This window comes from Ziziphus jujuba, chromosome 12 (assembly GCF_031755915.1).
Source record: "Ziziphus jujuba cultivar Dongzao chromosome 12, ASM3175591v1".
In the NCBI taxonomy this organism is placed as follows: Eukaryota; Viridiplantae; Streptophyta; class Magnoliopsida; order Rosales; family Rhamnaceae; genus Ziziphus; species Ziziphus jujuba.
In genome coordinates this window covers 3,469,453-3,481,312 of record NC_083390.1, presented here as the reverse complement: position 1 = coordinate 3,481,312, position 11,860 = coordinate 3,469,453, and the positions used below count along the sequence as shown (strand labels likewise).

Below are 11,860 nucleotides of genomic sequence, written 5' to 3'. Positions count from 1 at the left end.
ATAATTATTTTTAACAAAATAATGCTGATAACCTATTGATGACGGATCACTTGTAATTAATGGATTGTGAGGGCAACATAATGTTGCTATCATCCAGTAGAATATTGTAACAGTCCAATATTGTCCTCTTTGAATCTGTAAAATTCTCTTACAATCCAGTCCTCAATGTTTTGTCAAAATATATTATACGGAAAAGGTATTCACACCCACTTATATGGCATGTTTCGTTCCCTTTCCAACCAATATGGGACTTAACAATATTTTGTCTTTTTTTTTTTTTTTTACTAAATCAAATTCGATATTTTAAAATATAAATCTTTAAAAGAGTTCTAGCTTGCTAGAATTCCATCACCAATAGTTTTGTGTTTATTTTTAAATTTACAATTAAAATGTAAAAACTCCGTTACTTAGCTCAATATGAGTGGCCATCTATGTTTTGTCAGGTTTTTAATTTGGTACGTAGGCATCAGAAATTTTATAGACAAAGTTAGACAACTTTATGCTCCACCAAAGAATATATAAGATCAATTACAGAAAAAAAAAAAAATTATATATACATATATGTAGATATTGGCACCAATGCACTTTAAAATATCACTCTACATTTTATTTTTTATAATATTGTGCATCTTGAATTTCACTCTTCTTTGCACTTTGCATATTTCTCATTTTTTTCAGCTAACTTTTTAACAGACTTATTATATGGCTGGCACTGAAACAAAAAATGAAGATGCAAAATGCAATTTTGTATATTTTTGGATACAAAAGTAAAGAATTTTCACATAAAACAATAATTATGTACAAAGAAAATTATTAAATAATACTATTATATTTTAAAGAAGTTTGTAAAAAAACCAAAAAATAAAATATGATTTTTTTAAAAATAAAAAATAAAAATCTTTACATATAATAGATATCCTTAAAAAAAAAAAAAAAGACGAAGACCAATAAAAAAATTTAAACATGCATTAAAAAAACTTGAAAAAATAAAATTGTTATAATAAAAATAAATATCAGAAAATACTATAAGTATTTTTTTTCCCTAAATAATAACTTTAAATATAAAAAATATGTATAATAAATAAAAATAATGTATTTTATAATAATAATTTTCCACGTTATTTAGATTTTATAAATACCATATTACTTTTTTTATGGGTTTTGATATTTTTAATTTTTAGAATCTTTATAATATCTACAAATTATTATTTAATTTTTTTAAAAAATAAAATAGAAATCCAAAAAACGGAAAGACTAGTAAAAAATATGAACAAGCATTAAAAAGGCCATTTTTATAAGAAAAGTAAAATTTATAAAAAAAAAAATACATATTAAGAAAATTTTAAAAGTGTTTTTTTTTAAATAAATATAAATATAAAAATGCATAAAATAAATAAAGTAACATACTTATAAAAATAATCTTTCAGAGTTTTCTTTTAGATTTTATAGTACTTAGATTGCTGTTTTTTTGTAAGTGTTTATTTTTATTTTTTTTAAACCTCTATAGTATTTACATACAAATTTTTTTATATTTTTAAAAAATTATATTTGCGTTCCTTTTAAACTTTACTAAATTATTAGAAGAATAATAATTCTATTTAATGAAAACAGTTTATTAATCTTTCATTAATTTTTTATTTAAAAATTTTTGCATGCGCATCCTAAACTAAATAATTTTTTTTTTTTTTTTGCTAAAACCTAAACTATCCTAAACTAAATAAAATTGCAGTTTGCACCTCATTATTTCCCTCATATATTGGTCATGTGACCCAAATTTGTTAAAAAGTTAATAAAAAAAGAAGAGGTGCAAGGTGCAAATAAAAGTGAAATTTAGGATGCATTATGCAAGAAAAAAAAAAAAAAGGGTGCAAAATGACAAAATATGGTACATTAATGTCAATAACTCTATATATTTATATAGAGTAAATCTCTTGCATGTACAGAGAAGGGAAAAAAAGAAGAAGAAAGGCCTGCATGGTGGTGTTTTTATGGAAATTAATTATTTAAGATTCTGTGATAAGAAACATGTTTTACTCATAAGAACCGTGATTAGACAACAATAATACCTATTTAAATAAGTAATACAATTCCGTCCAAGTTTTACGATAAAATTTCTAAACAATATCTAGCTATTTGATTATCATATATAATTTTAATGGTAAAGTGTACATGTAATACATGATGTGTGACATTTTTTGTTATAAGCGCACTTTGTCATTATAGAATAATTTTGAGAAAAAGTTGATCTTTGCTTTTTGGTTTATATAGTTATTTAATCACGGTTACATATACTTTATATGAGCTAGATATAAAAACTGTGCTTACTGTTTTAAGCCAGAAAGTAGATAGTGCAAATCATCTGTAATCTTTATATAAATAGTTTTTCTATAATACATCAATTTTTCTACCAGGTGGGATCACGATACACCTAAGTGCTTCTTTGTCCACGAAATGAGTTAAAGTATGTCGTGTAATTACAAAATGCTTTTTTTATAATATGTGAGGCTGATATTTGGTGGATTTAGAAGATCGATATAAATATGAAGGAAATTATGGATGATAGAAGACCCTTAAGTGATGGTTATAGAGAGAACACCAAGGAAACATATATCTTAGACTGACCATGATTTTATTTAAAATCAAAATACAAAGTATTGCAAAAGGGTAAAAATTTAACAAAATTGTCACTTACGAATAGTAAGTAGGCTTGTTTTTATTAGTATGGAAACGGAAACTGGATCTTTTGCCAATTTTAATTCTTGGATGCTTGTGAATGCTTGTTTTTGACGCTTGAAATATATTTAAATACATGTTTATATTCAATTTATTTATATATTTTTTAATTTCTTTTATTGACAAGATAATTTAATATTATTCATTGAATTAGTAAACCATGGTTGAAACTGAAAACCAAGCATCGAAAAATGTGGGGAAAAAACAGTTATATCAATGATCATATATGGAAATGACTATGTGGATGGAAGATGTAAATTCTTTTATTAAGTTTGTATTATTAATTAGAATAAAATGCAATTCTTATAGTAAATAGTTCGTAGATAGAATATGGTTTATATTAAATTATCGTGGATCTGATAATATATATTAAAAAACTAAACCTTATATTTGTAAGCTTATTAGTAAAGAGGAAAGAAATTGGATACGATCAAATATGACCTTTTGATCACAAAATACTATAGTGAATTCCTATCAATTACAAAATCTGTAACTAATAAGAAATTGATTCAACAATGTATATCAAATTTTACTTTCTACTATATAGATATTGTTGAACATAGAAAGATCGTATAAAAATATATGATTGTATTATTCATGGTGACTATACAATAAGAATTAGAAAAAAAAAAAAAAAAAAAAAGAGAGTATATGCTAACGAACATATCGATTCTTGCAGCGCCTAATTAGTTAAAAAGCTCCATCCCTATTTAAATGAGAGAGACTTGGCGGATTCAAAATGTTAAACAATTTGCACTTTTCGTTGTCATGATTAATTTCTAAATAGAACTGAATAGGATGTCAAATTTATATAGAAAGCCGCCAAACCAATCAACTGTTTCTGGTCCCAATTAAGCTTTTACCAACTTTCTCCCTAAACGCAGTTAAACTAAATCATCTATGCATTGAATGGATGGCATTCTATCCACCATTTTAATTTAATATCTAATTATTTCAAAAGCATGAATAAATAAATAAATAGATTTTTTTTTATGTATAGGAGTAGGACCTAATTAGAACACCTGCTTTTGTGACCATATCTGATGAAGAAACCAATAGGATACTTAATTCTTTTGCTACTTAATTCTTTTGCACCAGTGGCGATATTTAATATTGGAAGTAAAAGGAAAAAAAAATAAATTAAAATTTTAAAAAAAAAATGAATATATTCATCAGTGGAATTTTGATGTGAGTGATATAGATTGCCACTTGATAGAAACACCCACCATGCCACTCACCGACTGGCACCTAATTAAGTAATAATAGGAAACATATTACACATTACAAAATAATATTACCAATATTCAAAATTAATCTGGAATTCGCAATGAAATTAAAAAAAGTATCAAAATAAGCAAAAATTGGTGGAAGAAAAACTCAACCTCATTAAAATATTTTATTCTATTATTATTATTTTTTTCAATACCAAATAATTTTCACATGCCACCATTAAAAAAGTTGATGCTTTGTACCCGACTGATGTTCCCTTGTAGAAATTAGCATTTATCTAACAGTATGACCGAAAGCAGTGCCAAAAGAGGGCCACTGGCAAAGTGACAAGAGGATATCTTAGTCTTCCTCAAGAGCTACGTTTAATTTCTTCATGGTTCTTAAGTATATAGTTCAACTTCAATTAATTCGGTCAAATTCTACATTTTATTAAGTGGGTAATTAATTCGGTCAAATTCTACATTTTAAGTGGGTCCCTAATACGTCTTCTCGAATACAAGCCAGTGACAAAACTACAATTCTTCGTACATGATTAATAATTCAAAATCAAATTTAAGAAGGAAAAAAATCATAACAGAATTAATTATCTTATAAACAAAATCTATTTTTGGTTAACTCTTTATAGGATTGTATCCAAATTATTATTATTATTTTTTTAAAAGGATTTGAACTTTAGCTTTCTATTTCAGAAACAATGGATTTTTATGACGACTGTTCCCGACAAGATACCGTATGTGTAAGTTAATACTAACTTATAAAAGGGCTTTATTTATATAAGTTTGGTTATTTATGGACAGAACATAATAGGGGGACTTAATTATATATTTATTGATTATACCTACAAATCATAGAAGTTCCATTAATTCAGACTCCTGATCCATATTCTGAACCATGGTGGTCCCGATGGTCTCAGTGGTTATTTCCCTGATTTCGAATTTCCATAATTAGCTCAATTCCATTAACAAAATAATCATAATAACAATAATAATCATAATAATAATAACAATAACACTAATAATAATAAATTGCATAGACAGTGACTGTGTTCAGTATTGAAGCACACAAACTAACAGATTAAAGAACACTACTACTAGCTATATTAGCAAAAATATTTTCCATTGCCAAAACCTTCAAAAGGACAAGCCATCTTCTCCAGCAAATACATTCCAGATTTTTGTCTCTCAATTTTCTATATTGTTATTATTAAGGATATTCTAATATTGTCAGCTTGACAACCACACTAAAGATAATATTCTCTTAGTATTAGTCTTAATTTGGATAATTTTTTAATGAGATAATTTTGTTTCTTCTGTTATCTTAATATTGATTCCTGACTAGTCTTAGATAAAACTCATATGATCTTTATCAGCAAGCCTGCATGCCATTCATAATTCACATAATTTTCCTGCTGAGCCAATTTCTTCATTTCACCAATTGAAGGATTTCTTTCTTTCTTTTAAAAAAAATAATGAGAAAATTTTATCCAAATCAATAAAAGCGCAGACTTTTTCATGTATAATTCAATAGTACTTCAATGGAAATATGATAGCAGGTTAGCGCACAAGTCTGTAAAAAAGTTTTTAGCCGACAACTAAAAAAAAAAATGAAATAAAATTCTCCAAGTGCAAAGTCCCAACCTTTTGTTAGCCTTGGATAAAAAGTTTTTATTTTTTATTTTTAGCCAAAAAATTATTTTTTTAATAAAAAATCAAAATGTTGCATCATGGCACTGGACCTGGATGGTATTTTTGAAAAATCAATTAACACTCCACGTGATCCACACGCGCGTTCAGGACAGATCATCAAAGTGGGCAGTGTACTGTACGTGGACAAAACAAAACGAAGAAAAAATAAATAAATAAAAGGCACAGAAATATTTACAAACCAATGTTCCTATCCACAACCCATCATCTAATCAACCGGATTAAAAAAAAAAAAAAAAGTCTTTCTGATATAATTCAAACTACTTTGTTTTTTATCGACATACATACAGTTATGTAACATATACAAAATGTTAATCAAATATATTTTTTAAATAATAAGTGTTAATAGTATTATTAATATATATATTCATATAACTTAAATATAAATAAAAAAATAAAAAAATAAATCAATTAAATATTATTATATCATCTATTAAATAATTAGATAAATAAATTTAAATAAATATTTTGATAATTTTAACATTATTAATATATATAATATTTTTAAAAAAATTTTAACCATAAAATAACCATACAAGCCCACTATAATAAGGCTTTAACAAAAAAATAAAAAGAGCAAAATAAATAAATAAATAAATAACTGTTATATAAGATTCAAAGCAAATGCACTCTACTTTTTTTTAAAGTGAGGCCACCTTTTGTAGGCTTCAACTAATTATAAGGCACAACTCAATTACATAAAATTCAATAACTATATGATTCCAATGAAGGGATCTCACTTTAAAAAGCAAATTAATTTTATTATTATTGCCTAGTAACAGGATTATTCTAGACAAAAAATTTATCTAAATTTTGAATAAGAGAATTTTCATATATTTATATTCAAACTTTATTAGAAGTTATTGTTATACATTAATATCAATGCTATTTTAGTGGTTTATTTATTTTTTTTTATTTTTTGAGCAGTTTATGATAATTTCTTACGCAGCTTGATAAGTAATAGGACAATGACACAGACGCCCACGATCCTATTATTAGTATTAAGATGCTGACATCTAGCATAATTTCAATATAATACTTCCTACTAAAATAAAATTATAAATATATATATATATATACAAAAATGTAATGGTGGGAAATTGCCTATCATTTGGTGGGCGAAAATAATTAACAACTTTTGAAACTATTACCATTATATGATGTCTAATTTCGCTCACAATAGCAACCATATATATATATATATATATATATTAAATTTGCAACTTTTTAGGCCGTGTCCCTTAGAATTCCCACTCCTTATCCCACTAGACGGGTTGGAGGTCTTCCTTTTTGGATTCAAGACTTAGGGGAAAGAGTATAAAAGTCTTAGGATTGAAGATGTAATAAAGATGCAAAATAACATATTAGGACCTGCACCTTGAGTCGGCCTTATATTTGTATTTATACTATATGAAGTATATTACAATGTACAAAGTATGAACAAATTTTATGATTTTTGAAGGCACAATCTACTAATACAGTCATTGTTTTCTCAAACGATGATTTGGATTTAAATCTTTGCATAACCTTTTATATAAAAACAGAAAAAAAAAAAAAAAGAAAAAAAAAAGCAACAACGAAAAGCATGATTAGAATTTTGTGTTAACCCCTTTTCTTAGAAGCCAAAGTAGAGCCGTGAGCCTTATCCAAATGGAAAATAAATTTTGGTCCAAAAAGAAAGAAGTGTGCGTGTATATATATATATATATATACATATATATGTATATATATAGAGTTTCAAAACATGAGTAGAAAAAATAAAAACTACAAAACCAAAAATAATGTGAAAAGCAAACCCTAAACCAAACTCTTGATGGCCCAGCCTCCCTCATATATATAATAATTGCCCACGAAAGCGTTAGTGGAGTACTCAGGGTGCATATTTTATTGTCTCCCCCATAATTGCTATAACATACAAATTAAAAGCTTCGTACGTCACCACCAAAGGATATATCCTCTTCTTAAATTCCAACCCTCCACCCAAGCGAAAAAGAAAAACAAAAACCAAACACACTCCCATTTTAACCCCTCCATTCCATTTCCACTACTTCCATTCCATTAACCAAAAAAAAAAAAAAAAAAAAAAAACCAAAGTCAAGCTATAGCTATGGCTGAAGAATGTACGGAGAGTTCTGTTGCTACTTCTTCCTCTGCACCACCAAACTGGTGGGATCTTCATCAGCCTTCTTCATGGAGCAACGCCAATATTCATAATAATCCATGGCACCAACCAAACCCTAATTCCAACTCTTCTTGTGATGAGGATGTTTCTATCTCTACTTCCTTTACTAATGCCTCCAACCACTCCGGTCTCACCGTCGAGTCATCCCGTCGGCTTGTTGAGCCGGCCGCATCGTCTAGTGACGAGTTGATTGGTGGTGAACAAGGTGCTGATAATCATATTTGGAGCCATGTTTTGCTGTAAGTTTTTTTATTTTATTTTATTTTATTTTTTGTATTTATAATATACACATACCATGCATATACAGTAATATTTAAAATATTTTCATCTTTTTGGAAAAAAAGCTATAGGTGATCAAAAATATATTTTCTATATCACTAGAAGTTGTAATTATTTAGTGCACTACTTTCACGATTATTGAGTTTAAGTGGAAGGAAGAATCTTCAGCAGATTAATGAAAAAGAATAAAAGGTAGTTTAATGGGTAGGTGCACGAACACAGAGGAAAGTTCCATGGTTAGGTTTTTCCATTCAAGATGTACCTCCCTTCTTTTTCTATTAAAATTTTGTTCACTTTTTTACTTTTTTTTTCCCTCTAAAATTGATAATATATATGTTCATGCTCCTACCTATGAAAGTAAGGAAACAGGTAGAAAAGTACCCCTATCATATATTATTATTATTAGTATTTTAATTATTATAAGTTTGATTAATCATGCAGAAGTGTTGGAAGCAATGGAGATTTGCAAAACCATCAAGATGTTGGAGAGAATTTCCTTGATGGTCTATCATCAACAAAAAGCATGCAAACCGGTATGTTCGAACCGGCTTGTGATTATTTGAAGAAACTGGATCATAGTACATGGGAATTCAACAACCCTACATCTTTCAACAATTTTGATAAGCAAATGAATGGTTTCAACGAGACCATGATCGAGAACAACGAAAGGTTAACGAAGCTGTCAAATCTTGTCAGCACCTGGTCCATTGCACCTCCTGAACAGGAGGTTCGTCGCCAATTCAATCCTCAAACATGCAACAACAATATATCTTTGAGTTCTTCCATGGATCAATACCAACAATCCAATAATCTTTGCCATTTGAAACAAACTTTCAACGATAATTCAACGTCTTGCGAAATTGGAGTGAATAGAAACAACTCAAGTTTGTTTCCATGTTATAGTCATGCTCTTAAAGTAGAGACCGGACATGATCAAGAGACTGCAACACCGGGAACGTTGCTTCGGAGATCGTTTAATGGGAATGGTAATATTGGATATCAAATTGGTCTCAACGGTCCTGCCGTTGAAGATAATGGCAAATACTATTATGGCATGCCTGATTCTTATTCTTCATGTCAAAGTGCAAGAAATTTCGCTGATGTTATATCTTTTACTAGTCGCTTAGGCAAGCCATTGATTGATATTCATGCACCAGCTAAACCTTGTTTTAAGTCTCTGAATTTATCAGATTCCAAGAAACAAGGCATTCAGACTACTTCTCCACCGGTAAGCCAAAGTTTTTGTTTTCTTATTCATATACTTTAATTTTATTTTTCATGATAATTGATTAAACAATATTTATATGGACTTGTATCTCATATACAAATATATATTCACCACCACCCTGAACATATATACAATTTTTTTTTTTTTTCATCTGCTGAAAACCTTAGATCTTGTTTTTGTGCGAGATTTTAATTCTTGATTTCCATATTTAAATATCTTGGAAATTAACCTAAAGCCGATAGATTAATAACTTTATTATATGCACTACGTGCAGACAAGAATGAGTGGAAGAGGACAGGGAATTACAAGTGAAGGAAAGAAAAAAAGATCCGAAGATAATTCAGAGACAAGCCTGAAAAGACCAAAGCAAGAAAATTCTAGCGTTCCGTCTGTTAAGGTTCACCACTTTAATATCGAAATCACAAATTCCTAAAGAAAAAGGGAAAAGAAAGTGAAAAAGATTAGCACAGTTTCGTATGTGTGAAAAAGTTTTGCTTATTTAATTAAATATTATATTTATTATTTGACAGATGCAGGCACCAAAAGTCAAGCTTGGAGACAGAATCACGGCCCTTCAGCAAATCGTGTCCCCCTTTGGAAAGGTTAGTGACAGTAAGATCCCTAGAGTGCTACTTACTTGCTTTAATTTCAACTTTAATTTTTACTTTAGTTTTTTATTCCACAAACATACATTAATTAATCTATTTAATTATTTTTTTTTTCCCATGGAATATTTTTTTAAAATTTTTTAGACCGATACGGCTTCGGTACTGTTAGAAGCAATTCAATACATAAAGTTTCTACAAGAGCAAGTGCAGGCAAGTTTCCACAAAAGTTTAATTATTATTTATATTTATTTTATTATTATTATTGAGAAATTATAGAAATTAAATTAAGTTTATTGCACGAATTTCGGAGTTGATAATGACTATAATGATGACATTGACCTTTAACAGTTGGTTTCAAAAAGAAAAAAAGACTTAGTAGTGACTTTTTGCTTCCTTTTATACCCTTGTCCATATCAAAAAAAATAAAAATAAAAAAAAAACAGAGGAAAAAGGACGACAACATTTGTCAAAAATCTCTAAGTCATTCCTCTAAATGCGACAAAAGTCTTAAGAAAAAAAGTCGTGCAGCTAATTGTTATCCCAAAAAGAAAAAAAAAAAAAAATGGTCGTGCAGCTAATTTAAAGCGAAAACAAAATTAACTATTTGAGTTTGGACGTCAAAAGCATGGTATTATTGCTGTAATTGTTAATGCTCTTCTCTATCTATTTTTATTTTTGATGTTGTATTGATTTGCATCTTGTATTCCATTTAAAATAAGAACACCAATATTCATATACATGAAATTTGCAATTGATTAATTAATTTCCTTTAGCTTATATCCTTTTTTATTTATTTTTTCATTTTTTTGGGCAGTTATTGAGTAATCCTTACATGAAATCTAATTCCCACAAGGTACACGACGATTAGTTATACGTACTTATTAATTGTTAAACACACTACTTTTACACCCAAATACATGATATTAATTAATTAATTGATTGATAACAATATATTATTAGTTGTCTTTGGATTTATTTTCAGGACCCATGGGGAAGCTTGGATAGAAAAGAAAAGGGAGATATAAAGCTTGACCTGAGGAGTAGAGGTCTTTGTTTAGTTCCAATATCATGTACACCTCAAGTTTACCGTGAGAATACTGGTTCAGACTATTGGACGCCAACATATAGAGGGTGTTTGTATAGATAAATTATTGTTAGGTCTATTGTCTTTAAACTATATTACAGATAGTTATATTTATATTTTCTTAGTAGCCAATCAAAAAACTTTCTAGAATAAGTGTCTAAGTGATATGAGATTAATTAGTCTACAACAAAAAACCTTCAATTGTAAATAAATTTGCAAATGCTATATTGATAAGTAAGCTAGCTATCAATTTGCCTTTGCATAACGGCTCATGTTTGCCTCAGAGAATAATATTGTTCTACATAATATATATTGAGCATGCTTATTGTCATTATGAAATCAACGACAACTTTCTTTTTTTTCCCCAAATTAAGGGGTAGTATTTAATGACACACACACACACACACATATATATATATATATATATATGCTGAGATTATTTTCATTCTTACACATTGAATTAAAACTTTGCCAAAATTCTTATATATGTTTTTTTTTTTATTTTCTTTTTCTATCTTACGTATATATATATGCTATTTTTGAACAAGAATAATATTGACACACATATATATTATAAAAAATTATCATATCAACGGTAAGCTAGCTAGTGTATATATTATATATATATATATATATTTCTCCGTTGTTTTGCTTTTTTTCAAATTTATTAATTAGTATAACCAGCACATTTTGTAAAATTTAAAATAATAGGTGGGACTACAGTTGATCGTCATAATTTTGATTTTAAGATTGAAAATCTATGTAGGAATATAAATCCAATTTATGAATTAAATTGTATGGAGCTAGCTCATT

At 27.8% G+C, this 11,860-nt stretch overlaps 1 protein-coding gene across 3 annotated transcripts; it reads left to right on the top strand.

Annotated features, from left to right (window-relative positions):
- The first annotated feature begins 7,552 nt into the window (after positions 1-7,552).
- Positions 7,553-11,355, top strand: LOC107428276 (transcription factor bHLH111). Of its 3 annotated transcripts, none has more exons than XM_048462225.2 (7): positions 7,554-8,087; positions 8,572-9,355; positions 9,630-9,752; positions 9,886-9,957; positions 10,108-10,173; positions 10,778-10,816; positions 10,946-11,355. In XM_048462225.2, the coding sequence occupies exons 1-7, from the start codon at positions 7,774-7,776 to the stop codon at positions 11,108-11,110; spliced, it is 1,563 nt and encodes a 520-aa protein (XP_048318182.2). In that variant the 5' UTR covers positions 7,554-7,773; the 3' UTR covers positions 11,111-11,355. The 3 variants fall into 3 exon arrangements, with proteins under 3 accessions (XP_060669255.1, XP_048318182.2, XP_048318181.2); XM_048462224.2 differs by having other exon boundaries at positions 7,556-8,087; positions 8,569-9,355; XM_060813272.1 differs by lacking the exon at positions 10,778-10,816 and having other exon boundaries at positions 7,553-8,087; positions 8,569-9,355.
- The last annotated feature ends 505 nt before the right edge of the window (positions 11,356-11,860 follow it).